The sequence below is a fragment of the Thamnophis sirtalis genome, unplaced genomic scaffold (genome assembly GCF_051295495.1).
Source record: "Thamnophis sirtalis isolate CommonGarterSnake01/CBP01778 unplaced genomic scaffold, rThaSir2_p1.2 scaffold_2, whole genome shotgun sequence".
In the NCBI taxonomy this organism is placed as follows: Eukaryota; Metazoa; Chordata; class Lepidosauria; order Squamata; family Natricidae; genus Thamnophis; species Thamnophis sirtalis.
In genome coordinates this window covers 14,172,788-14,199,466 of record NW_028261382.1, presented here as the reverse complement: position 1 = coordinate 14,199,466, position 26,679 = coordinate 14,172,788, and the positions used below count along the sequence as shown (strand labels likewise).

Genomic DNA, 26,679 nt, shown 5'->3' with positions numbered 1-26,679 from the left:
TATTCATATAAATGCATAGTTAGCATAAAAATATAGGTAGATAAATGGTGGCATTGATGAATTTGAAAAAAAGAAAGAAAGAAAGAAAGAAAAATCCCAGGTTGGAATTGCAGAACTCATTTATTTCATAGTGCAGCTTGATCCTAAATGTCAGATTCAGATGTAATTCATGCATGCTGATGATCATACAAATCAGATTTTGTTCCTGTCCTGTCCTATTCTAAAGAGTAGGAATTGAGTTAAGCTACAGAGAAGATAGAGGGGTGTGGTGCTAGTGCCGCATAATAGAGTGAACTCCTGTCAGTGGTTCCAACTTCTGCCAACCCAGCAGTTTGAAAGCATGTAAAAATGCAAGTAGAAAAATAGGAACCACCTTTGGTGGGAAGATAACAATGTTCCATGCGCCTTCAACGTTTAGTCGTGCCGACCACATGACCATGGAAACGTCTTTGGACAGCGCTGGCTCTTAGGCTTTGAAACGGAGATGAGCACCACCCCCTAGAGTCAGGAATGACTAGCACATACTGTATGTGCGAGGAGAACCTTTATCTTTACCTTTACCTTACAGAGAAGATGGGACTTCCTAGATGGCATGTTCTTGTGCGAGGGAGACAGTGAGAGAAAGTTCACTCCACTGTGTCACTTAAAGCTATTTCCTAAACTCTCTTCAACAGAACTTTTCTTTAAAATTAGAAATTTATCTGGTTTCCCAGGAAGAATTTATTTTCTAGGAATCCTCCATTGTCTCACTTCTTTTTTTCCTAAATGTTGAAAAACTACTTGAAATAATGAAGAACCATTGTCTTGGACAGTTTCCCACACCTTCTAGTTCATTTTCATGTCTTCCACATTACTAATGAGCAAAGCAGAACAAAAACTGAAATGAAAAAGACACAGAAAACAAACAAACAAGCTAGGAAATTGCTTGCACAGTTATATCAAGTCCCTTTCATGCAGTGCTTTTGAACTTATGGGGCTACTGATAACACCTTGCACTCACAAATATGCAAAGGCACTCATCAGTGAATCTTATCCCAAAAAGAATCTTGTCCTGATGCATTCGTACAAGGACAGCTAATAACATCAAAGTACCTTTTTACAGCATTTTATCAGTTCATACATGGGCATCATTAATGTGATAATGATTATGGGCATGGGCATGCAAATGACCTGGGAGGGGGGGAAACCTGAAAGCTGTGGCATGCTACTGTTCTGGAATGAAGTTTAAGAAACTTGGATACCTAAATTGGAGTTTGGAAGGGGTGGCATCAAAGCAGATGTGAAGAATGGCAAGGAATCAAAATCTCAAGCTAGCCATATCCTTCATTTTAAGTGGGGGGGAAAGCAACTGGATTATATACAAGTTGTAATCTTAAAACTGGAGGACAAAACATGAGCCAAGACCAAACCAACTAGAAAGAAGAAAATCTACACTATGATAACATTGTTTAAAATTTTGTCTTTGGAACTGTGCTCTAATTTTACATGATTAGGTACACTGATAGCTTGGAGCTTGAATTGTGTGCAGCATGCAGTTGCAGGAATTATACTGAGTGTTACTCAGAACCGGGAAAACGTTATGATACAGGGGAATTACAGCAGAATAGCAAAATAAGAGAGCTGGAAGCTACCTCGGAGGACTTCTAGCCCAAATCCCTGCTCAAGCAGGAAATTCTGTACCATTTCAGACAAATGGTTGTCCAATCACTTCTTCAAAACATTCAGTGTTGGAGCACCCACAGCTTCTGGAGGCAAGTTGTTCCACTGGTTAATTTCTGTCAGTAAATTTCTCCTTAGTTCTATGTTGCTTTTCTCCTTGATTAGTTTCGCCCACTGCTTCTTGTCCTGCCTTCTGATGCTTTGGAGAATAAGTTGACTTCCTCTTCTTTGTAACAGTCCCTCAAATATTGGAACACTGCCATCATGTCTCCCCTAGTCCTTCTTTTCCTCAAACTAGACATACCCGATTTCTGTAAGCATTCTTGATATGCTTTAGCCTCCTGTTGTCAGGGCTGCTTCACTTAATAACCAAGAAAGAAACCACTCAACTCCATTTTGCAGAATTAAGAGTACTTTTACTGATTATAAGTAAATAGAAGCTAAGCAAAGCAGGATCTGAGCAAAAGCGCGCGAAAGCGTTAGATATCAATACATGGCCCATTCCCCTCCGCTTGGTAACCCCAGTCCATAGTCCAATCCAATATCTCCCCAGCTGTCAGGTGGGAGACATCCTCAAAAATCATCATCAGGTTGGTATGCCGGACAGTTGGCCTTGGCGGGAAACTCCTCTCCTTGCCACATGCGCAGTAGATGGTGAGAACAACTCCCAATTAACAGTCCTCCTGTACAGATTATTTCCCACACCCAAATACTATGCCTTCCCTCCCCGTTTCAATGGCAGCCGAAAAACAAGCAGCAAAACAGAGGCTGACACCTGTCCCCTAACTACCTTTGTTGCTTTTCTCTGCATTTGGGCTGAGGCTTGGTGCTAATATTGAAATACACAAAAATGCTTTGGAAGAGATTTGTTATTCATTAGTAGAGATGAAGAAGCTTAAACGTGCATTGCTCTTTCGACTTATAGTTGAATGCAAAAGTATCTTGATGTAATGGAATGTATGAATGACCTTGGGGAAAGAAAGAAGGGGATGCTGCCTAGGAAACAATCAGACAAGTGACGTAGGAGCAGCAGTTGTTTAATGGTAAGAGGGGGGAAAAACAATTTAGGAAGGTTTTTTTCCTAATCCTTCAAGAAGTTAAAAACGGAGGTGGGAAGATTGTGCCTTTATCATTATTAGATGGCTAAACAAATCTTCCTGGGTAAGAGAGATTTTTCTATGAAGAGAATTATGTTCCCATACAGTATTAATGTATGGAAACATTGATTGACATTGGAAATCTAACCAGACTTGGTTAGAACTTGGAATAGAAGACTTTATGAAATCCCAAGAGAAAGCAATGGCAAACTGTTGCTAAGAAAATTACTTAGGGTAGGCCTATAAAGTCATCTCGAAAGAGCATTTATTTTATCTAATACTAGCTATATGCTACTAAATCTCATTGCCATGATATTTAACTGGGTGACACAGTGCATCATAGGGCTACAATTTTTTGAACTAGGATACCTCAAATGTGCTAACTTAGAGAACACATCCAAAATCCAGAGAGAATGAAATTTGTGGAAGTTGTGGCTGCTTCAGTGCTACTGGTTGTTGTTGCATTGCTCTTAATGTTATGTGAAGTTCATTTTCAAAGTTCTGTGGCAGTTTCCCAGCCAGTCTCTCAATCCCCCACTTGCTCCCTCTCCTGACAGTTGTGACTGCTGGAAGGGAAGGGAAGATTTCTGCTGCTCCCTGCCAGTTTCGCACAATGGCACTCAATGGGGAAGCCAACAGGAAATCAGAAGTCGCTTTGTCAGAGTTTGTTGCAAAAATCAAATCTAGAAAGCACAAATCTATTCAGCAGGATTCATTAACTTCTTTATGTACATAATACCACATGAATAAATGTACAATACCAACAGCAGATTCTTCCAATGTGGTAGAGAGGAGAGATTGGTTTCTTATTCAATTCAGAGACGAGATTAGTTCTCTTGCACAGACTCAGAGCTACATAGGTAAGTCATGCTCAGGCTCCGAGCCATCTGACATGGCTCTCAGTCACCGAATAGTTCCCATTGACTGAACCAGTTGCCATGCCTATACATTGGCTGACCTTGTTAACATGTCCTATTCAAGCTACTTTGTTTCTCCAAAAATAAGACCTCCCCAGATAATATGCCCAATCGGGCTTTTGAGCACATGCGCTAAAATAATCCCTCCCCTGAAAATAATCCCTCCCTGAAAATATTGCAACAAAGCAGCAGCCGTGAAGTGACCATGCTTGCCACCTTCAGCGCCTCAAAAATAATAAGACCTCCCTGAAAATAAGCCCAAGTGCTTATTTCGGGGGTCAAAAGAAAATAAGACCCATCTTATTTTTGGGGAAACACGGTAGTCCTCAATGGCTGACCTGCTGCTATGTCCTATTCCAGTTCATGAATATTCTGACAATCTTATACTCTGACTGCCTTTTTGCCTGTCCTTGGTCAGCTTCTCTATATAAGTGAGGAACTGTTTCTGAAATAATGGCCCAATGAGGTGAGGGTTTTCTAGTTAATTAACTAATTTTAAATTCAGAGTCCTTCCTATACATCATCTTCCCTGTTTTTGTCCCTCTCTCCTTGCCTATCCTGCTAACATGAACCTGATTGTGGAATGTGTTGTTTGAAACCATGCCATCAGCTCAAAGCCCGCTTGATCTGAACAAGATGTGGGATCTGTGCCCTGCTTTATTGTCCTTCTCATTGTTCTAACTCTGAGCTGTTGGAACCCTTTTCTTTCATTCGCCTGGAGGCTTGTGTTTGGGATGGCCAAATCTGGATGTTAGGCTTTTAGGCTGCACAGAAGGAGAAGATGCTCAGTTATCCCGAGCTTCACTCTAATTTGTGATGGGAAATGTCACCCTGCTCAAGAAGCGTTGTGCTGCATGCAACTTTTAAAGAGGTGCAAGAGCTATTTTTCCAAGGGCTTCTCCTGGCTCTGGCTACAGCTAGCAAGCTTAGATGCTAACTCCAGCATCTTACCTAACGTCCCTTGCATACTGATGCCCTGTCTTCTGTAGTCAACATTCTGGTCACTGCATATGCCAGAGGATGGAGCTGACAGAGCTGGATTGAAGGGCACTTGGGGTTATTGATCTGAAATGCCTTAAATTCCTGAGGCAATAGTGAAAGTTGGTTTAAAAATGCAAGCCTTTGGTCGCTCCCCCACTCCCTCCCAAAAAGAATGTCGTTGAACAGAGAATGCTCACCAGACAGGCCATTTGCACCCAAAAGCTTCCTGAAGCTGTGAACCTTTTGCAGAAAGCAGAACAGCGAAGGAATAGAGCTTTTAAGCACAAGGAAAGAAATCAGCAAAGCAGAGGCAGAAACAAGTTGGAAAGCAGGTGGAAGAAGGCTCCTTAAGAGCAGGGAAAGGAACCCACAGAAAAATCAGGGAAAACAATTTACCAGCAAGGAGAGGCTGAGAGATTGATCCAGGGTTATGCATATTGCCAGCAGGGGGCAAAAAGAATCAGTTTTGGGTTAGAGATGGGGTCTGCTCATAGAGTTACCAAGGGGAAAAAGAAGATAAGAGTAGCATAGAGCCTTCACTATTTATGTCCTGCCTTCACAAGGGTAACAGGAAAAAAAATCTCATTCAGCACCTCTCCCACTGTTTCCTAGCTTTCTGTAGTTCTGTTAAAGGAGAATATTTGTAGCTCAGAGTGGAGCCCCTGGTACTCTCTGAGCTGGTTGTTTGCTTGCAGATGTTTCATCACCCAGCTAAGTAACATCATCAGTGCTAGAAGGGAGTCTCTCTCTCTCTCTCCCCCTCTGCAGTAGTAAGCATTCCATGCAAAGTGGAGAACCATGATATCACTTTATAGCCTTCTTTTATTCTGATTTCTATCATGCAACCTCTAATTGTCTGGTTTTTGCTCTCATCTCAAAAAGTGGAATAGGAAGAAGATCTTAAAATCTGGCCTATCTCAGATATTGTGGAATTCGCAACAATGCTAACTAGCATCACCAATGGCTGGGATTAAGAGGGCTTCAGAATTTGGCAAGGAAACTGGTTGCTCACCACTGATTAGTGGTTTGTTTCACTTTGATCTTCCACAACTTAGAGTGGTTCCCAGAATGTTTGCTAGAACCTCTGACTGACTGATTCTCTCTGTCTCTGTCTCTGTCTCTGTCTCTGTCTCTCTCTGTGCATGTGTGTGTGTGAAAAAGAAACAAGTGAAAATGTTCATCTTTAGAGAAAGAATGAGGGAAGGAGAGTAAACAATACCACATTTTCCTGCAACACAGGGGCATCAATTGATTTTTCAGTGTTTTCAAAATATGTTCTTAAAACTATGATCCCTCTGATTAAGAGAGACAGACAGTGTTCTCAAAATCTCTTGGCTGAATCTAGAAATGTAGGAGAAAAATTGGTAGAACCTTGGGGGAGATGTCAAGAAGAAGAATCAGCCTAGAGTCTCTGTGGCACTAGAAATGGACTAAGTCTCATGTCTCTTGAATTCTTTTGATCTTTATCCAGCATCAAAATAGTGCTAACCATTAAGTGAGTAGATTTTTGGGCATAGGCATGAGTAAGTAATAAGTTAGTTTAATTGGAACTTCACGTGTGGTCCTGGTTTTTGCACCTGGCAATAAACCAGCTAACCACATTTTAGTCTGAACTAGCATATTGTGCCAAGTTGAACTAATAACTAGTTTATGGTTTAGAAGGTCATGTGACTCTAGTTCATTGGGTTAATGATATTAAGCTGTAACATGCCACTTTGGCAAATTGTAGGGCGCTATGTTGTGTGAATACAGACAATGATTGGGATGATGGTTGGCTATCTGTGGATGTCAGAATTATGTTTCCTTGAATACAGTAGAAATTATGCCCAGTAACCATTTGCACATCTCATACTGGCCACTAAGTGGCCTAGTGGTAAAGACTTTTGCCTCCCACTCAAAAAGTTGAGAGTTAAATCCTAGGCAGCAACAGATGTTTGTCTATCAGGGTGCAAAGAGAAATCTGCTGCTAACTCTGTATAGGCATCAGGAAGGGCATCTGGCTAGTAAATAGCTCGACTGCCATCCCAAAGAAAGGGATTGAAGGGTCTTAAAAAATATATCAGATCGCACACCAAACTGATCTGGTGAAAGACAGAATATGGGAAAAGAAGATGGTTTCAACATCCAAATGGTGATTAGAGAATCATATCTTTAGCTCACCAGTTTTCTGTCCCAAGGACTTATCTTGCCTTGGAGTTTTTAATAATTTTTAAAAAAAACTGTTGCCAAAAACCCCCTATAGCATGGGGATTAAGATGAGTAAATTCAGGAAGCTTTTGCCTCTGAAAATGATAATCACAGAATAGGAGAGAGAAAGAAATTCTTAAAATGAAAATAGCAAAAGAAGAACATGCAGTTAATGATGAAGTTCAAATATGATTAACTTCTGATAATGCTCTTCAGTGGGAAAGAGAAAGGGGAGGGGGGAAATCTCACTTCCACCATGACCTTTTAGCAAATGCAGAGCTGGGGGTGGCGGGTGGGGATATGTCCTTTTCAGCTCTTTTCCATTTGCAAGTAATTAGACACAAACTACTAACCGTATTGTGCTTTTCCAAAGAGCAATACACAATGTTGTAACAATGGTGGTTGCTCTATATGTAACCCTGAGTGCCTCATCCTCTCCACAAGGACCTTGGGAAGTCTGCAAGCTGAAAAGTTTTGAAGAACTTGGGGGTGGAAGAAACTGGAAGGAAGATACTGTCATTGATAAGCCTATTATTCTTCATTTCTGGCTGGAGACTGGAGACAATTATTTTTAAAAGAGTGGAAGGTATATGGTAGAACTATTGTTGCAGCTTGTGAATATTCAAGAGGGCAGAAAAGGGATATAAAAGAAATCCACGGTGGATTTTTTTTTCTTAAACATGTGGCATTCACAATTCTTACTGCAAATAGCTCTGATGCATACCAAGTGATTGATTAGTCTGACTTGCATTTCAACAAAGCAGAACTCTGGGAATGGTAAAGGATCGTCTATTCGGGATAACTGTACCAATATTGTTTAAATTTTTCACTTGTGTCTTTTTGTGCTTTATTTTGGGGCTTTGCTTTTCTGAAGGGACGTGGCGGCTCAGTGTCTAAGACGCTGAGCTTGTCGATCAGAAAGGTCGGCAGTTCTGTGGTTCGAATCCCTAGCGCCACGTAATGGAGTGAGCTCCCATTACTTGTCCCAACTTCTTCCAGCCTAGCAGTTTGAAAGCACATAAAAATGCAAGTAGAGAAATAGGAACATCTTTGGTGGGAAGGTAACAGCGTTCTGTGCACCTTCGGCGTTTAGTCATGCTGGCCTCATGACCACGGAGACATCTTCAGACAGCGCTGGCTCTTCGGCTTTGAAATGGCACCTCCCCCTAGAGCTGGAAATGACTAGCACATATGTACGAGGGGAACCTTTACCTTTATCTTGCTTTTCTGAGTGACTTTGATCATTTGTTGCATGGAAAGATGGGGTATAAATAAATAAGAGGCAGCTTCTTAAACTGCCTATTGGTGACATGCTAATGATATAAAACAGAATAGAGCTGGAAGGGACGTTGGAGATCTTCTAAACCCTGCTCAAACAGGAGACCCTATGCCATTTTAGAAAACCGGTTGAGGTTTTCCCCAAGGTAGCAGTTGTCAAAGTCATGTTATGTGAACACTATAGCCTGAGTTTTATTTCTGCATAAAATATATGGGAAGAGCCGAGGTGGCGCAGTGGTTAAATGCAGCACTGCAGGCTACTTCAGCTGACTGCAGTTCTGCAGTTCGGCTGTTCAAATCTCACCGGCTCAGGATTGACTCAGCCTTCCATCCTTCCGAGGTGGGTAAAATGAGGACCCGGATTGTTGTTGGGGGCAATATGCTGACTCTGTAAACCACTTAGAGAGGGCTGAAAGCCCTATGAAGTGGTATATAAGTCTAACTGCTATTGCTATTGCTATGGTTATCGGCCCTAAAGCTTATCAATATTGTGGAGAACAACAGAAGATCCTGTGAAGTTGATGATCTTCCAAATATTCCAGTTTCTTCCTTTTCCCAATGGGAGGCAGAAAGGAACAGTTTGGATGCTGAAGAGATCAACCACAAGGAGCTGTTCCAAATGGTTCCAAATATATACATATACATATACATATACATATACATATACATATACATATACATATACATATACATATACATATACATATACATATACATATACATATACATATACATATACATATACATATACATATACATATACATATACATATACATATACATATACATATACATATACATATACATATACATACATACATGTGTGCGCGCACACACACACACACACATATCTCCACTTATGGTGCATTTCCTCTCCTTGTTCAATAAATAAATTCATCACCTCCCAATGACCTGATGCAAACTCCTTACCACAAAACCCATTACAAGACTCTCACTTGACACCCCCCACACACCTGAAGCCCTTATAAACAGGAAAACATTGACATTGACATCCCCTAAACTCAGTTGAAGATGTTACCTAGCCTGGTAACGAAACATTTGGAAACCAACCCACAAGCTGGGAGAATGAACTTTCACCCTTAAATAAATCCACATCAATGCTCAAGGAAATTCCTGGGACTAACAAAGTCAATCTTGACTGGTCATTGTTTGAGGATTTATTGGGGGCTGGTAAATAGGCCATTTGATTATGCCCAGGAATAATCAAGCCAATTCCAGAAAGGGACAGATTTGCTTTTTAGTACAAGGATATTGCCCCCCTGTTGTATCTCTAATTAGCAGCCCTAATTTGTACTGAGCTAATAAAAAACACCAATCATATGGAGGGTTTTCTTTTGCAACTGAACAGGCACTGCTTCAGCTCTGGTTTTTATTATGTAAAATGGTCAATACTTATAATCATATATGTAGAGCATAGAGCCTAGCTCAACTGTCATCTTGATAAAATTTAATATCAGTTGTGTTAACATTGGGCAGAGAGGAAAGGAGGTTGATTGTTTAACAGAATAACAGAGTTGCAAGGGACGTTGGAGGTCTTCTAGTCCAACTTCCTGCCCAAGGAGGAAACCCTATAACATTTCAGACAAAGGGTTGTCCAATCTCTTCTTCAAAACATCCAGTGTTGAAGCATTCACAGCTTCTGGAGGCAAGTTGTTCCAGTGATTCATTGTTCAATTTTTCAGGAAATTACTCCTTATTTCTAGGTTGGTTCTCTTCTTGATTAGTTTCCATCCATTGCTTCTTGTCCTGCCTTCAAGTGCTTTGGAGAATAAAGTGCCCGCCCTCTTCTTTGTGGCACCCTCTTAGATATTGAAACACTGCTATCATGTCATCTCTAGTCCTTCTTTTCATTAAACTAGGGATACCCAATTCCTGCAACCGTTCTTCATACGTTTTAGCCTCCAGTCTTTGTTGTGCTTGTCTGCACTCTTTCCAAAGTCTCAACATCTTTTTCATTTCATGGTGACCAAAACCAAAAAAATATTCCAAGTTTGGTCTTACCAAGGCATTATAAAGAGATAAAACCCTTCACGTGATCTTGATTCTATTTCTTTATTAATGCAACCTAGGATTGTATTGGCTTTTTTGGCAGCTGCAGCACCCTGCTGGCTCAAATTTTAAGTGATTGTCTACCAGGACACCAAAATCCCTCTTGCAGATACTACTATTGAGCCAGGTACCACCTATTCTTTGTGATGATGTTTCTGACTGGGTCAAAGGATGCCACTCTTTGTAACCCATTTTAGTACTTTTTAGTTACTATTGCTGTGGCCCATGAAAGTCGGACATTGAGAAGATTGTGGAGGAACATGGGACAGTCCTGGAGGCTGGGGAAGGCTCAGATAAGGGTTCTGCATCAGAGGCAGAGGTTGGGCTAAGGCCATCTGGCAGTTCTCAGCAGCCTTTGGAGCTAGACAGCAGTGAGGCAGAGGAACAGCTGGAGCCTGTTCCCAGTGTGCACATGCACAGAGGTGTCAGAAGAACAGAACAGCTCAGAAATCAGGGTCGACTTGGGAGTAAAGCCACAGATGGATGGTGATTGGCCCCTCATATAGGAAATGAAAGAGGAGTGAAAGGGGAGTGGGCTTTTGCAGGAAACAATCTGTTCATTCATTCACTCATTTCAGGAGTGTGAAGATCTGTCTGTGAATCTCAGAGACTCTGTGCCAAGTCTTTCCTTGCACAGCACCTCATTGGGAAAATATTTACATGGTAGCTTTCCAAGCTAGATAAGGTCTGTGGTCATAACTTCACCTTTAAAAGATTTTACCAGGCCTTTGCTGAATGTGAATGGGAGGAATTCACATTTGTTTAATAATGTGTTAATGTCGGGACTAGGAATCTGCTTTGTGCTTTTTGGGGAAGCCTAGGTCAAGAACAAGTATTTGCACAAATGCAGCTTGCACTCCCTTGTACACTTAATTCTTTGTGCTTGCTTGCAGTTACATGTAGGAGTGGACTGTGTAGCACTGTGACAATGTTCTGTGATCTCTGAAGCTTTTGAAGGTAGGGATAAGGAAAAAAAACAGTGTTTGACTCATATCTACTTTCCTATGGACCTCTGGGGTTATAATTACAAAGAGAATTTGATCAGCTGCTCACAACCTGAGCATCCCAAAAGCAGTTTTCCCATGACGGCTGAGGATTGCAGAGTAGAAAGCTTAAGTAAAGCTTGGTTAACACTGGTAGAGTGGATTCATACATCCTGCTAAGCTATGGTTGGTTTCATTACTGTTGAAAGCATAGAAACAAGAAAAGAGATAGTAGAAAAGACATTCAATGACTTTCTTATGTGCAATTAGTAGGGAGATTCTGACAGAGGAGATCATTTTTAGCTCAGGGTTGAAATGAGGGGTCCTTGGTGCTCTCTGAGCATGGTGGTCTTCTTGCAGTCATTTCATTACCTAAATTAGGTAACATCAGTGCTGATGATGTTACTTAGTTGGGTCATGAAACGTCTGCAAGAAAACCACCAAGCTCAGAGAGCACCAAACGTCCCCTCATTAGAAAGGGTTAAACGAATTAAATGAATTTTTAGGTTTGAACTTTGTAAGACTGAAGTTGAAATGGAATTGTTTACAAATGATGAATGTGTTATTGCTAAAATGTTATCAATAGTTACTGAAATGTGAAATAGAAGGTTTTATTATTGTTGCGGAAGAAATCACAACATGGATGGGTTTGCATTGCTTTTTTTTTTCTTTTGCATTACTTGGAAGACTCTTTGAGAGACAGTTTTGGTCTAATAGTTAAATTACCAGGATTTAGGCATAAAAGTTAACTGGTGACTTCTGGCCAATCACCAGGAGACTGTGTGTTCTAGTCCCGCCTTAGTCATGAAAGCCGGTTGGGTGACTTTAGGCCAATCACCAGGAGACTGTGAATTCTAGTCCCTCCCCCCTCCCCCCCTTAGGCATAAAAGGATGACTTTGGGCTACTCTCTCAACCCAACTTACCTCACAAAGTTGTTGTTGTGAGGAAAATAGGAGGAGGAAGAGGTATGTGGATAAGTTCACTGCTGTTATTAGTAAAAATAATAAAGCAGGATACAAATAAATAATTATCTTTGCTTAAAAATGACAGCACAGTTTCCTGCCAGCCTGAGGTGGGAATCACATGAGGCACACAACTCTTAAAACAGGTGTAACCTATTTCCCGAGTTTCTACAATTCAAAGTTCTAGAACTTTGAAGCCTCTAGAACTTTGAAGCCTCATTTTACAGGCCCAAACTGTTGTAAGTTGAGGACTACTTGTAAACTATCCTTTAGAGGTAGTGACCCAGTCTCATTTTAAATATCTCAAAAGATGGAAAATCCACAACTTCTGTAGGGGAATCATAGAACAGGATTATAATTAATCTATATTACATGCATGTTATTTAACAGTTTCCATTAAAACCAGAATTTGGCACTTCTTTGGGCCTGTAAACAAATCATTTTCCTATCATACTTAATCAACCAAACCCACCTTCACACACACCACACACATGTCATTCAGCTCCCTAACCCGAATCCTTGGTCCTTGGCCTGTAGAAAGTATTTCTGCTTTAGAGGACTCAACCCAAAGAGGTGAATATCATTAACTTTTATTTTCTACAAAATATGACAAACGGAACAGACAAAAATATACATATATGTGTGGAATGGCTCGCATCGAAAGAGTGATACTGTTGTGCAGTCTGTATTGCTGGCAATATAGCAATAGCACTTAGACTTATATACCGCTTTACAGTGCTTTACAGCCCCTCTAAGCGGTTTACAGAGTCAGCCTCTTGCCCCCGACAATCTGGGTCCTCATTTTACCCACCTTGGAAGGATGGGAGGCTGAGTCAACCTTGAGCCTGGTGAGATTCAAAATGCCAAATTGCAGCAGCCGGGAGTCAGCAGAAGTAGACTGCAGTACTGCACTCTAACCACTGCGCCACCAAGGCTCTTCATATAATATAGTCAATGTTAGGGCTGAGACTTGGCAAGCCAACAGCATTTCTCGGGCTAAAAGAAAATGTGGCATAAACAGATCTAAAACACTCCAGTCTGCCAAACAGATTGCCAAGTTATCCGCTCATTTAGAAAGGTGGGAGAAACATCCTGGAGCCTGGAGTTTTACAAAAGCTTGGATTTGTTTGTGATACAAAGAGCAAATCATCTCTGTATGTATGTCTTTTGAAAGAAGAAGTCTAAACGTAGCCAAGTCCTGTCTGAGGATCTTCTGCCAAGCAAGATTATTCTTGAAAAAAAGGGGTTAAGTGTCTGGAGAGCTGAGATTTACTACTGAGCCTTGGTGTGAAGTCAGGCAGTTAAATATGAAATATGGAAATTAGAAGTCTGTGAAGCACAGCCTCCCCACTTCACTCCCCACATGAATGTGTTTGGACACCTGGGGCAGGCAATGCCACAAACAACTTCGCTCCTCCCTGGTAGTAAAGCTAAAATAATAGTAAATTATATAAAGCATTTGGCTGATCTTTTACAACTCCCTAGAATAGCTACTGAAGCATCTGCATGGTTTCACCTAATGATAAGGATGGCCTTGGAAAAAAAAAGAGAGGTTTTAACTAAGCTATGCAATCCCGGAGATCTCTATGATGAAGGATGGATATATATATATCGTCCACATTATGAGTGACAGGAAAGGGTCTCACAACCTGTGAAGATCATTGAGTTCTCACCAACATCTGGCCAAGCATTAATAAACGCAATGAGGCAACGCCAATTCCTAATCTAATCAAGAGAGAAGACAGACTTTGGGAAGTCCCGTACGGCTTGATGTTAACAGTGAATCTGGATGACCTTAACAGAGTTTCTATGCTTGAGGTGCACCCGTTGGGACTTCCTCTAACGTGTTCATGCATCACCTCCTAAGTTATTTCCATCACTTTCACTCTTTCTAAAGGTGACAAACTTTCTGGCTAGGGATGTTTGTGTGTGCATCTGTCCAGGAAAAGAAAAGAAAGATTGGTAAATGCACGTTGAAAGGACAGACTTTTGATGTCAAGGCAGGGGTGGACTGCTATGGGTTCGCCTGGTTTTGGGAGGACCCATGGCTAATGTTATGGCCGGTTCAGAGAACCTCCAAATCCTACCCTTGACTGGCCCTGCCCACCACGCCCGGCCCCTGCCACATCATCACATCCCTCCCAGGAGTCTCCACTTGGCCCGTTTTGGATGCAAGGTAAGTGCAGGGCCTTCGTCGAGGCTCAGGGAGGAGGAATATGGGCCTCCTGGAAGTTCTGGAAGGGAGGAAATGGGCAAAGCGCATGTGAAGCAAACCGGTACTAACTGGTACAGGAACCCACCCCTGCTCTAACCACTGTGCCACCTCAGCTCTAAAGAAATGATGGACATGATTTGTGAAGAGCCTGAAAGGTAACCCACCTTTACCATTTTTAAAAAGCTAGGCAGCACATTTTTAAAAAGCTAGGCAGCACATTTTTAAAAAGGCAGGCAGCACTGGTTGACTGCCACAAAGAGGAGGGAGCCCATCTATTCTCCAAAGCACCTGAAGGCAAAACAAGAAGCAATGGATGAAAACTAATCAAGGAGAGAAGCAACCTAGAACTAAGGAGAAATTTCCCAACAGTTAATCAATCAGTGGAACAATTAATCAGTGGAACAACTTGCCTCCAGAAGTTGTGGTGCTCCAACATAGGATATTTTTTAATAAGAGATTGGACAACCATTTGTCTGAAACATTATATAGCTTCCTGCTTGAGCAGAGGGTTGAACTAGAAGACTTGCAAGGTCCCTTCTGACTCTGTTATTCTGTGATGGCATATATCAGAAGACAGGATCCCATAACTCCCAAAGTGATAAAATGAGGCACAGTTGCCTGTTTGCCTCTGTAGCATTAAGATAAGTTGTAACTGGTGACATCCACTGCATTACTATTTTGCAAATAGGCAAGCCACAATGCAGTAGCTATTTTGTGACAGTGCCCATGAAATGTTTTCAAAATCTCCAATGCATAGTGCTTCAGAAGAAATTGTGCTCAGCAGTCCATCTTCCTATGTGCAACCTAAACAAAGTGTCCAGCATGTTACTGTCTTATTTTTTTCATATCAATGAATTGGCTGTACTACCATGTTTTCTCGAAAATAAGACAGGGTCTTATTTTCTTTTGACCCCCAAAATAAGCACTTGGCCTTATTTTCAGGGAATTCTTATTATTTTTCAGGTTCAGGAGGCCCCTTAACCTTGTCCTGTGGTCCATGGATCAGCTGATCCAGAGAGGGCCAGAAGTTTTGGCTCAATTTCTGGCACACTCTTGCCAGCCCTAGCGTCGCTGGGCCTGCCGTTCTTTTTACAGCCGCCACAAGGAGAAGGGGTGTGGTAGCTATACTTTGCGGGAGCGGCCTCTGTGAGGCTATTCCGCATGGATGGCACATGCATGTGTGGTCCATGGAGCATGTTTTCCCCTCCTCCAGGAAATGCCAAAGACTGGCTGCACATGCGTTTAAATATTTTAGGAGAGGGCTTATTTTGGGGGAGGTCTTATTTTCAGGGAAACAGGGTAGTATTCCAAAACATGGAGGGGAAGAAAGTACAGTTCTCCCTTTCTTCTTGGTTTTGAAATCTTGCTTGAGCCATTTAATGATAAACAAGCAATGCTTTTGTATTTTTCAGTGATGCAGGAAATCATGACTATGACTAACAGAATGCCCTGTTAATCATGCACTGTGGGGATTTCCTTCTCAGAGACATTAATATTTGCTGTTTTAGCAAGTGTGTTTCCCTGAGATTTGTTTTTTCTTTGATTTTTATTTGGAGTGAAATCCAGAAATCTGACGAGCAGAAGTACAAACACTGTTTCTCCCCTTGTTTTCATTAGAGGTGTCTGTGATAAGCTCTTAATTTGTCATGCAACACTCTGCAATCCTAGGTCTTGTTCTATCCATGCATATATGTCAACATTGCTCTTGTATCAAAACAAATCCTGACAATTGATTGAAATCCACTTCCTTCCTTTTCCCTTCTGCCCGTATGTTGTGCAAGCATCCTTACAGCTTCTCCAGCAGCTTATCAGACTTTGTGAAACTCATGTGGTTTTCATACTATCTGTCACACCTAGGAATGTGTCAGACTTGGTGCTCAGCTTGGCACCAAGTTAAATAAGCACGAGCAAAACATTTAAAGGATGCATAGATCATTTCAAATTCTTCTTAAATGCATGGAAGGCGCCATCCCCATTTTGACATGTATCCTGGATAATGGGTGGTGGGTGGCATCTGAAAAAAGAAAATATGTCCAAGGCAGAGGTGGTATTCAGCCAGTTCTGACTGGTTCTGGGGAACTGGTAGCGGAAATTTTGAGTAGTTCAGAGAACCGGCAAATACCACCTCTGGCTGGCTCTGCCCCATCTATTGTCTGCCTCCCGAGTCCCAGCTGATTAGAGCCCCAACTCATCGGCTGGGTCTTCTTCTGTTGCCCTGCACAGGACCTGTGAAGCAGGTTAGTGGGGTGGGGAGGGAATGGGGATTTTACAGTATCCTTGCCCTGGAGTGGGGTAGAAGTAGAAATTTTACAATATCCTTGCTCTGCAGTGGGGTGGAAATGGAGATTTTTCAGTATCTTTCCCCTGGAATGGGGAGGGAATTGAGATGTTACAGTATCCTTGCCCTGGAATGTGGTGAAAATGGAGATTTTACAGTATCCTTGCATTCCATGCCCACCAAGCCACGCCACACCCACAGAACCGGTAGTAAAAAAGTTTGAATCCCACCACTGGTCCAAGCTACTTGGCTTATCTAAGTAATGCAGTTATAGTCTGGAACCAAAACTGAAAGACAGTGGTTAAGGCATTATTATTCATTATCAAATAATAATGCATGTTCAAATATTTTATGGTAATTTTCCCCCCACCAGTTTAAGTAAAGGGCTATAAGCAACTCTTTTTGAGGCAGGAATTACAATTCCTTTCTATTTCTTGGTTTGATAACAGCCTGATGCAACATCAAATTGGTTTTTTTTGGTCTGCCTGAAAACTAACTTTTACATTAAGCCTCAAATGCATATTTTGGTCAGATTCTTGAGAATGACTTAAAATGGACCATCTGGCTCTGTTCTTCCAGGCACTTCATCCTGCTTATCATCACCAGTTGGATCTTAATTAGAATTAAGCTTTACCTGGCTGATGGTCATCCAGGTACAAATATTGTCCAGGCATTGAGACAGCATAGACACAACTCCAGTTTCTATAGACCTCTGGGTTTTTTTTTGGGGGGGGGGGGGCAAGATTAAACACTTCCTATAAATCCCTCCTGAAACCTTGCAATGTCTTTCTTGGGCCCATTTTGATATCTAATTTAGATCACTAAAAGGATTGTTAAATGTAAGAATTGCTTTCTCGTTCCTTAAACGTTTTGAGCCAATTTGTGCCAAGAAGTACATGTATCTAAAATAAGGCCTTCTGGATAATTCCATGTTTTTTTGTGGGGGCGGGGGAGGAAAGATACTATCAGCGATCAAATGAATTGAGGGGGGAAAAAAAGGCCAGCAAAATCTTTTTTCAACCATTCCTTCTGTGGAATTCAGCAGAGGATACAGGCGATGGCTTAAAACTTTGACATTCAAATACAGCGTGCGTCACTCCTGACTCCGGCTCCTTCCCCCAGTGGATTGGTCCTCCTACAGAAGGAGCGACATGTAAAAGGCATTTTGGATGCGTGTGATATCCTGCTTTAAAAATAGTGTTATTTTAATAAGTGGTGCGGAAACAGCAGGGGAGAAAATGTGCTGCCTTTTGATTTTGCAGATACTTCTGTACGAATCTCGGTGGGAAACATGGCTTGCGCTCGACTCAAAGAGCATCTGATGCTTCTGAAAGCAGTAGGTAGAGCCGATCACACGTCACAGAGTGCCTGTCCTTAATATTGCCCTCCAGTTTCGTTTGTCCGTTCTAACAAAGGAGCTCCTTGTGCGCCTTCACGTGTCCTATTCAAATAGCTGTGCCGATTCCAGCTGCCCTAGGATTGTAATAAAAAAGAGGAAAGATATCCTGCCATTAGGAAAGCGAGCAAGGGATGAAAGAGAGCAGGATTGTATCTCTTTCTTTATACCGAAGATGAGGTCCATTTGGGCTTTCACCTTTCTCTGAGACGGAACTTGCTTTCCTTTTCCTAACCAACCCAGCATTAGCTACCAACTGCCCTGGGACTGCAGAAAAAGGAAAGTGATTATGTCCCCATTCATCAGCCAGAGGAACAAGGATGCTACCTCGGGCTCTTCCCTCCCTCCCGCGTCTAATGGCTAGAATCAATTATTAGCTCTCTTGAGTATCATTAGAGCAACATGATGGATCACGCAGATGAGCAGCTGGAGCCCACAAACCCTTTTATCCTGACCTCAGTGGACCCATCCCACTCCATCGTTAAAACCCAGTAACACATTATTCCAGTTCAATGAAATTCTAAGGGGAGAAAAACTAAATATGTCTGGGGTGTTATCCTGTGAATGAATAGCAAGCCTGGGGAAACAAGCAAAACCTGAATGAAAATCCCCCTCTAAAACACATTATCTCTCCTTTCTCTAATGAATTACCTTTAGCACATCTCAAGAGCCTGGATCGGTGTAGAAAACCTCGTAGCACGTGCACAGCATATGCACAAATGAGTTCAGAAGGCCACATAGAACCCATAATCCTGCCTTATGCAACCTTTTGTATAACCACTGCACCGCAGTGGCACAGTGGTTAGAATGCAGTACTACAGGCTACGTCTGTTGCCTGCTGGCCGCCTGCAATTTGGAAGTTCAAATATCACCAGGCTCAAGGTTGACTCACCCTTCCATCCTTCAGAGGTGGGTAAAATGAGGGCCCAGATTGTTGGAGGCAAGAGGCTGACTCTGTAAATGACTTAGAGAGGGCTGTAAAAGTACTGTGAAGTGGTATATAAGTCTAAGTGCTATTGCTTTTGTCCCTAGGACAAAGTCGGGAGAAGACCAGCCAATGTTTAAAAGCCTGTTGTTTTGCACCTTGGTTTTCTCTCATGTCTGGCTCGGTTGTATGCGATTGAGGCTCTCATGCAAGATTTCAGTATATGGGAAATGGTTTTCCTTGGAAGTGCAAGGTAGTGCAACTCAGTCTGAGTAAACGATGACATGATTTGATTCCGAAAGACTTTATTCCAAAGACTATCTGCAGCAGTGGTTTGTCTAGACCTAACTCCCAGTTTATGAAACAAGCCTTTAGGAGAAAAGCCCATAAATCAGTGAAGGAGGTCAGGGATATCTGTTTAGCCAACTAGATCAGCCGAAGCACTCAGATTACCTTTGGATCATGGACTAAGCTGGATGTAACATCTCTGACCAGAATAACTATGAGAGGTTTGTCCTTTATATCTAAGATTTTTAGCAAGATCAAAGAAGGGCAGAACAGATTATCAGCCTTCTTCAGACGTGCGCCATATGTTGTTGAGTTTTAAAGGGAGTTTTGTAATAGAATTGAGTATTTACTTATATAGTCTACTGTATATTCTACTTACATAGGCTCTGGCTGTAGTGCACTAATCCAATTACTTAGCATAGTATATGAATCCAGCCATTGAATTTATAAATCGTAATTTATGGCCGGGTGTGGAGTGTGAGCCTAAGAAATTGAGCCGTGTTCATAATTCATGGTTAGATGACAGAGCTGAAAGTGATTGGTTGACTATATCATGTACGCTAATTGGTTTATATTGACTGTTGTCAACTTTGATCCTGTTAAATGCTTTTTGACTTGAGATCCATTTCAAACCAGGGAATATGCAAGATAGAATTGATGGGTTTAGCATCAAAGACATTTGGAGGCACTTAGCTTGGTGAAGCTGCAGTGATGTGGTGGTGATAATGATTTTGATGGAGGTGGAGGCATTCTGGTGTCTGGATGAGAGCATAAATCTAACCCAAGTAAGAATTATTGAAGCAGGCTTTGTAGCAACAAATGGAAAAAGAAGATTTACTTACAAGAAATACAGTATAGGAATAGGCAAAACATAGCCTATGATTAAATATATCCTGCCGAAAAGGGAGCCAAAATGTGCCTAGAAATAAAGGCAGAAAAAAAGTGACTCCCAGATTAGCAATTACTTAGCCAATGAGTAGAAACAAAATTTGTTAACTCTTTATCTACTACTCCTTTGTGGTTAATTGCTCATGAATTGCTGAATAGTCACTGCCAACACTTTCATATTTATGGTCCATACCTTCTGTGAGAACTCAAAATAGCTGTCCTAGGGGAATTTTCTCTTAAAGAGATCTTGTACAGATCAACTATCTAAGGGATGGCTGATCCAAAGTCATTAATGGTTCTGTGGCCAAGGACAGACATGCACTTGGGATTTTCCAAACTCATCTCAACCACTTCACTATACTGGCCCTTATTAAAAATAGATTTATGCCTTAAAGGAACAGCCATGGAGATATCCCAAAAGTGCCTTTCCAAAAGGCAACTGAACTTTCTTGGTTTTTCTCTTGAGAACATTTTGCTTCTCATCCAAGACATTTCTTCAATTCTGAACTAAACTGAATGAGAAGTGCTACATTTTCAAGGGAAAAAAACCCATGAAAGTCCAGTTGCCTTTTGGAAAAGAACCTTTGGGACAACCATGACTTGGATAATTGAGAATCCCCATAGATATTTAACCAAGAAGATAGCTCCGTGGAGAACAGTTTCACACTTCCTGTAGAAATCTAATCCCCAGATATGTCTATCTTAACCCAATTTCTATTTTAATCTTTATTCCCAAACTCAAAAGTTATATGAGGTTCTATTCTGGCCATTACATGTAAATAACTTCTGTTCTTTAGACATCCCACTATTGTTGTGCTACGGTAGTAGAACGGTAGTGATGTGAGGCATATATTACCTCACCAATGGCTGGATGATTCCAGAAGTTCCTAGAAGTTACCACCAGGCAAGAGCCATTCCAGAATTTGATTTTCTTTGCCACAGCAACTTCTCAATCAGAAAAAAAATAGTACCAACTGATCTCCAAGGCATAAGGAAGCAACCGTACAAAAACTTTTCTGTGGCTTCATGATTCCTTTGAGCATTCTATGAATGTGTGGATATGTTTTTTAAAGGAAGCCAACTTTATGGGCAGGAACATCATAATGATGAAAAAAATCAAAGTAATAGCCTTGGGAAACACCCCCACTATAATTGCTTCCACTTTGTTTAACCTGCTCAGAGTCCCATCTGTTGCTTTAGTAAACCTGACAGCTCAGGTATAAGAACTGGAAAAAAAAGAAGAAGACATAGCTGGAGGATTACTTTTAGCACACTTGAATTCACTTCAAATCAAGTCAGGACTTTAGTTTTTAACGCAACAAAATCACCAGACTGTTTGTTCTTTTGGATTCCCTCCCTTTGCTGGAGTAGAGGGAAGTTAAAAGTAGTAGAGTATTACTTTTATGAATTTAGCAACACCAATGTGCAAACAGCATGTCAGCATGCAGTGTCCTTGCCCCAAGGAACATCAAGGATAAATTTTGAACAGAGTGACAAAAGAGTAGCAGTGGATGCAAATCAATCCACTTTAGCTTGAACCAAAAGCCAATTAAACATTTGAGGGCTGTGTTTTGTAGCCCCAAAGGTGCTTTTTTCAAAAGGCATCTGGACTTTCTGCTTTTTCTTTGAAGATATTTCACTTCCCATCCAAAAAGCTTCTTAGATGAGAAGCAAAACATCTTCAAAGAAAAACCAGAAAGTCCAGTTGCCTCTTGAAAAAAGCACCTTTGGGACAACAATGACTGGAGGACTGAGAATCTCCATAAGACATGTATTTCATAGTGTAAATGCACTCCTTAGAAAATAGATTGTGATGAGTGAAAGAAGAGAATATCTTGGAAGCTATTCAGGAGAAACTATGGAAGGAGATGCAAGGCAAAGAAGACTAATCTCTTGAGCAAGAGTCAGGAAAGTAGAGCTGCATAAATTATTATCTGGGAAGGTCTAATATTTGGCTTCATTGTCTTAAGAAGCTTTTCATTATTAGATGAGCTTTCTTCCAGAGGATGCATAGAAGTACAGAGAAAGACATGAATAGGCCTTTGGTTATCAACCTGGCTAGCTGAACTATTGCCAATGAAAGTTTGTTTTTAAATGGAGAGCCTACGCAGATGGGAACTGGTGCATTAGTCCCATTCAGATAATAAGAAGCACCAGGTTTTAAAGCCCATGTGTTTATTGGCAAAACGAGGGAAAGAAAATTAAGTCCACTGAGCAATAGAATATTCCAGGTGCTCTCTCTGGGGATAATAGTTGGCATTATCTACCTTGTTACCAGCTCGCCTGCACATGTATGCTCACAGAATACTCTCTGCATCATAATAGCTTTACAAACACACAGTGGTGATGCCCTGCGGCTGGGTATAAATAAATTGACGGTCTCCTTTCCCTACTAATTCAGGCAGCAAGCTGTTGGACAGCATATTAATTGGAGCTATCGTGAACAGTGCAAAGAGCAAGCCCAGAAGCTGGCTCAGATTTTTTGGAATCTATAAATCTGTGCTGCTTTTAACTCTGCTCCTCCAATGTTTATGCCTCTTTAGCAAACCTGTACTCAGGAAAACATACTTATCCACATTTAGGAGGAGTGGATAAAATATGCAAATCCTTAAGCAACAGCTAGCCAGGTATGTCTGGATTTGGAAGCTAAATGGAGGTAGTTTGTTTAGACCAGAGGTGTCAAACTTGCTGTGTCATGTTGTCATCATGTGACATACTGCAATTCCCCCACCCCTTTGCTAAACCAGGAGGTGGGCATGACCAGCGTGTGATAATCTGGCCTGGGGGCCACGAGTTTGACATCCTTGGTTTAGTCTTTGGATGTGGAATGAGTCTCAGTTTTGTAATGTAGACTGGAAAAGGGGAATTGCACAGCATTTTAGTGACATTGTTAAGGAATCCCTAGGTCTAGTGCATGTAGCTCTTTCATCCCTCTATTGTGGCTCCCTGTCACTCAAAATATGTGTCACAACTGCCAATGTGTGACACCTGCCAGCATACAATTTATTTTAGGCCAACCATGGATAAATCCAAGAAAAGAAAAGTTTCAGAAGAATGTTTAATTCAACTACATATTCTAGTTTTGTGGTCGCTCGGGAAATAGTCAGTATAGGAAGGGTTTTGTGGCTCCCGGTGTTTTCTTTTTTGTGGGAAATGGGTCCAAATGGCTCTCTGTGTATTCATGGTTGCTGACCCCTGGTCTAGTGGTTAAGGCACTACAGTAGAACACAGGAGATCATGAATTCAAGCCCCACCTTAGCCATGAGATGCAGCGGGGGCCTTTGGCCCAGTCACTCTCAGCCCACTGTGTTGTTCTTGTTGTGGTGGTGGTGAAAATAGGAAGAGGAAGTTAACTCTGCTCCACTGTGTGGCATTGGCCAAAACAGAATCATTGCCAACTCTCTTGCTCAAAAAAAAAGAGAGAGGTCTATTTCTACCCTTTGATTCACAGTGGGATAACTCAACATGAATGGCTATTCCCATCTGGCAAAATGAACTCTCCTTCTCTCCATATATGCAGAAGCCGCTTTTAGTGTCTGGATGAAACTGGGGCAGTTGCAGTGGTGGGTTCCAGATCCCGTTCCAACCGGTACAGTTGGAATGGGCCCGGCATCGCCCACATGGACGCAAGCAACGTGTGCATGCGTCATATCTGCCAGCAATTCTTCTGCAAGTCTCCGTGATGCTCCAGCTGCTTGGCGGAGCATTTTGCAGGTGCTGTACGTGCCATGCGTGTGCAAAAGTCTTTAAAGGACAGGTAAAGAACTTGGGTGGGCGGATGGGCCTTCAGGGCTCCATACCGGAACGGTATCCGGTGCTCCGGACAGGCTCTGGCATGCCCGTATCGGGACATACTGCCTGCAATCCACCACTGGGTAGTTGGTTCTCACCCGTCACGTCAGAAGAGTGTTACTTTGATGAGGTGATTTCCTTCAAAGAGACACTTTGATTGAAGCCTTGTTACATCGAAGGGCACCTAAAGTTTTAGTTTACTTGTGAATCATTTTAATAAGGGTTGAAAAGCCGTGCATTGTGCCAATGTTTTCAGGGACAGGCTGGGTTGAGAGGAGGACTCTGATGCAGAAGGAAGGGAACCGACACAGATCTATCTATACAAGCAAAAGGCAAGCATTTAGTGATCATTAAGTTTCTGCGGTGTTTGGAGCAAAGAACTCACTATGGAGGGAATTCATTTCAATGTCTCTTCAAGTCTGCCTGGGGCAATATTTCTCTTAGTTCATTGCAGCAAGAAAGTAAAGAGGGGTGGGGGTCTGCTAAGGAGACCAAGATAGCTGAGGTTTGGGAATCTGAAGGATCACTGGCTTGCATTTGTAAGACATCCCTTTTTGTATCCCAAAATCACTGACTGCATTTTTTTCTGCTCCCAGCCTGCCAAAGGCTCTTTGTTTTCATCCACTTTCATATCCATTTGGAAAAATTTTGTGAAAAAAGCCTTTTTTGCTTTCTCAGGAGCAATGGAGGTAAAACAAATGAACCAAGCTACTGCTGATTATAGAATAGAATTCTTTATTGGTCAAGTGTGATTGGACACACAAGGAATTTGTCTTTGGTGCATATGCTCCAAATTATGGAATTTCCCTCTAGGTTCTAACGGTACTTTCTCTCCCTTCGTCTCCTTTCTCTTTTTTGCTTCTAGGGTCTTCAGGTGGGAACCTCGGAACTGGAGGAAATGGGTGCCAAATTCTGCCTTGGACTTCTGGTCCTTCAACTTAAATCCCTGCCATGCAGCAAGAAGGTGATGACCCAGGCAGAGGTTCTAATGGACCTGGAAGAGGAAATTGCTGATCATCAGTCACAAAGGTCAGTCCAGTGACAATTTATCTGGAACGAAATTAGCTGTTGGCTTTCGAGGTAGCAGAAAATGGGACCTTTGTGTATTACTCTTGCAGGCTTTGTGTCTCTGTGGTGTGTGTGTGTGTGTGTGTGTGTCTGTGTCTGTGTGTCTGTGCGTGTGTGTTGACATTTTCTGGGCTTTATGTAATCTGACATAGACATTAATGTCAGCTAAAAGGAGCTTTCTAGTTCCTTAGACTATAAGACACTGCCTAGGTTTACATTTCAGCTACTAGGGATATATAGTGCAAGCAGAAAGATAAGGATGAAAATGCAAAAGTAGCATTGAGATGTCCAATTTTTTGGGGTGGGGGCAAGTTCTTTATTGTATTTTGGGGTCCCTGGTAATAATACAATTGGATGAACATGTATGTCAGTTTGCGTATTTTTGGCCAGACATAGAAGTGTGAGAGGACACATCCACTGCTTTGTATCCACCATCGTTCTCGTTTTGTGATTTGACTTTCTTGATTGGGTTGTGAAGGAGTCTTTTGATCAGGTTGTCTCATTTCTGTATTGCTTTGATGTTTACTAGGATGTCAGTTTCTATGCCCTCCAATAGTACTTTGGCTTTTTGTATGTTTTGGGTTCTGTCCAGGATAACTGTGTTTCATCCTTTGCCTGCTGGGAGGATGGTGAGGGTTTGGTCTACTTTAGATTTGGGGGGAATGTTCTGCTTCTGATTTGATGTTCTGCTGATCTTCTGGATTGTCTACATTGTGATTCCATGGGTAGATCTGTGGCAAATCCTGTAGTTTTAAATTCTGTTTCTACTGCTGCAAAAAAATTCTGACTAGTATCATCTGCGCTATAGTTGACCTCTTTCTGGAGCTTACTGCATTTTAACAATGGAGAGCGGACAGCTGGACATGTTGGCTGTCCATTTGTGTTCAGGAACTTATTTGCTTCTTGAGTTTAGCTTGAGCAGTTTGATTTGGAGTTTTGTTTTCCCCTTTTCAGTTTGTTTTAGAAACGTAGTTTTGATGGTGGTTATCTCTGTGTTATGGGGTCATGGTTTATCTATGGTATGTGTGCTGGTATTTAGCCTGAGATGAGCATCCACGATCATTAGCCATATCATTTTCGGCTGCTTTGTTGAGCTATTTTCCATCCAGCTGTGCAAGTTATTGGAGGTTTGTATCTGATTATGAAAATTGCTTTGCTGTTACATTCCAAGCCAGCTCTGAATGGGGTAGCAGAAAAACAACAACCGTAACCACCACCACAAGCAACAGCAAAAATACATTTAAATAAAAAATGAACAAAAATAATCAGAGAAATGTATTAATATAATTACGAACATGTTTATCTAATGATGAATAGGAAAGATATAGGAAAAGGGAACAATATTTTGTACATATAATATAATTATATTATACTATACTATATTATACTATACTATACCATATTGCATTATATACTGTTTGTATGTATATGTATGTATGTATATGTATGTACAGGTATGTCTAGTATATCACTGAAGTGAGTACACCCCCTCACATTTTGTAAATATTTCAGTGTATCTTTTCATGTGACAACACTGAAGAAATGACACTTGGCTATAATGTAAAGTTAATGACTGTGTGTTGCATTATTTTGAGGGGACATCATATTTACACTGTTATACAAGCTGTATACTCACTACTTTACATTGTAAAGAGCATCAAGACCCATGGTGACACAATGGTTAGAATGTAGTA

The 26,679-nt window shown here is 41.4% G+C and overlaps 1 protein-coding gene across 1 annotated transcript in view; it reads left to right on the top strand.

Annotated features, from left to right (window-relative positions):
- The window catches only part of AGBL1 (AGBL carboxypeptidase 1), a 418,457-nt gene that overhangs the window by 281,172 nt on the left and 110,606 nt on the right, over window positions 1-26,679 (top strand). Inside the window, exon 22 of the mRNA XM_087704308.1 lies at window positions 24,783-24,946. Within this exon, the coding sequence (XP_087560434.1) occupies window positions 24,783-24,946 (164 nt within the window). The remainder of the gene's footprint in view (window positions 1-24,782; window positions 24,947-26,679) is intronic.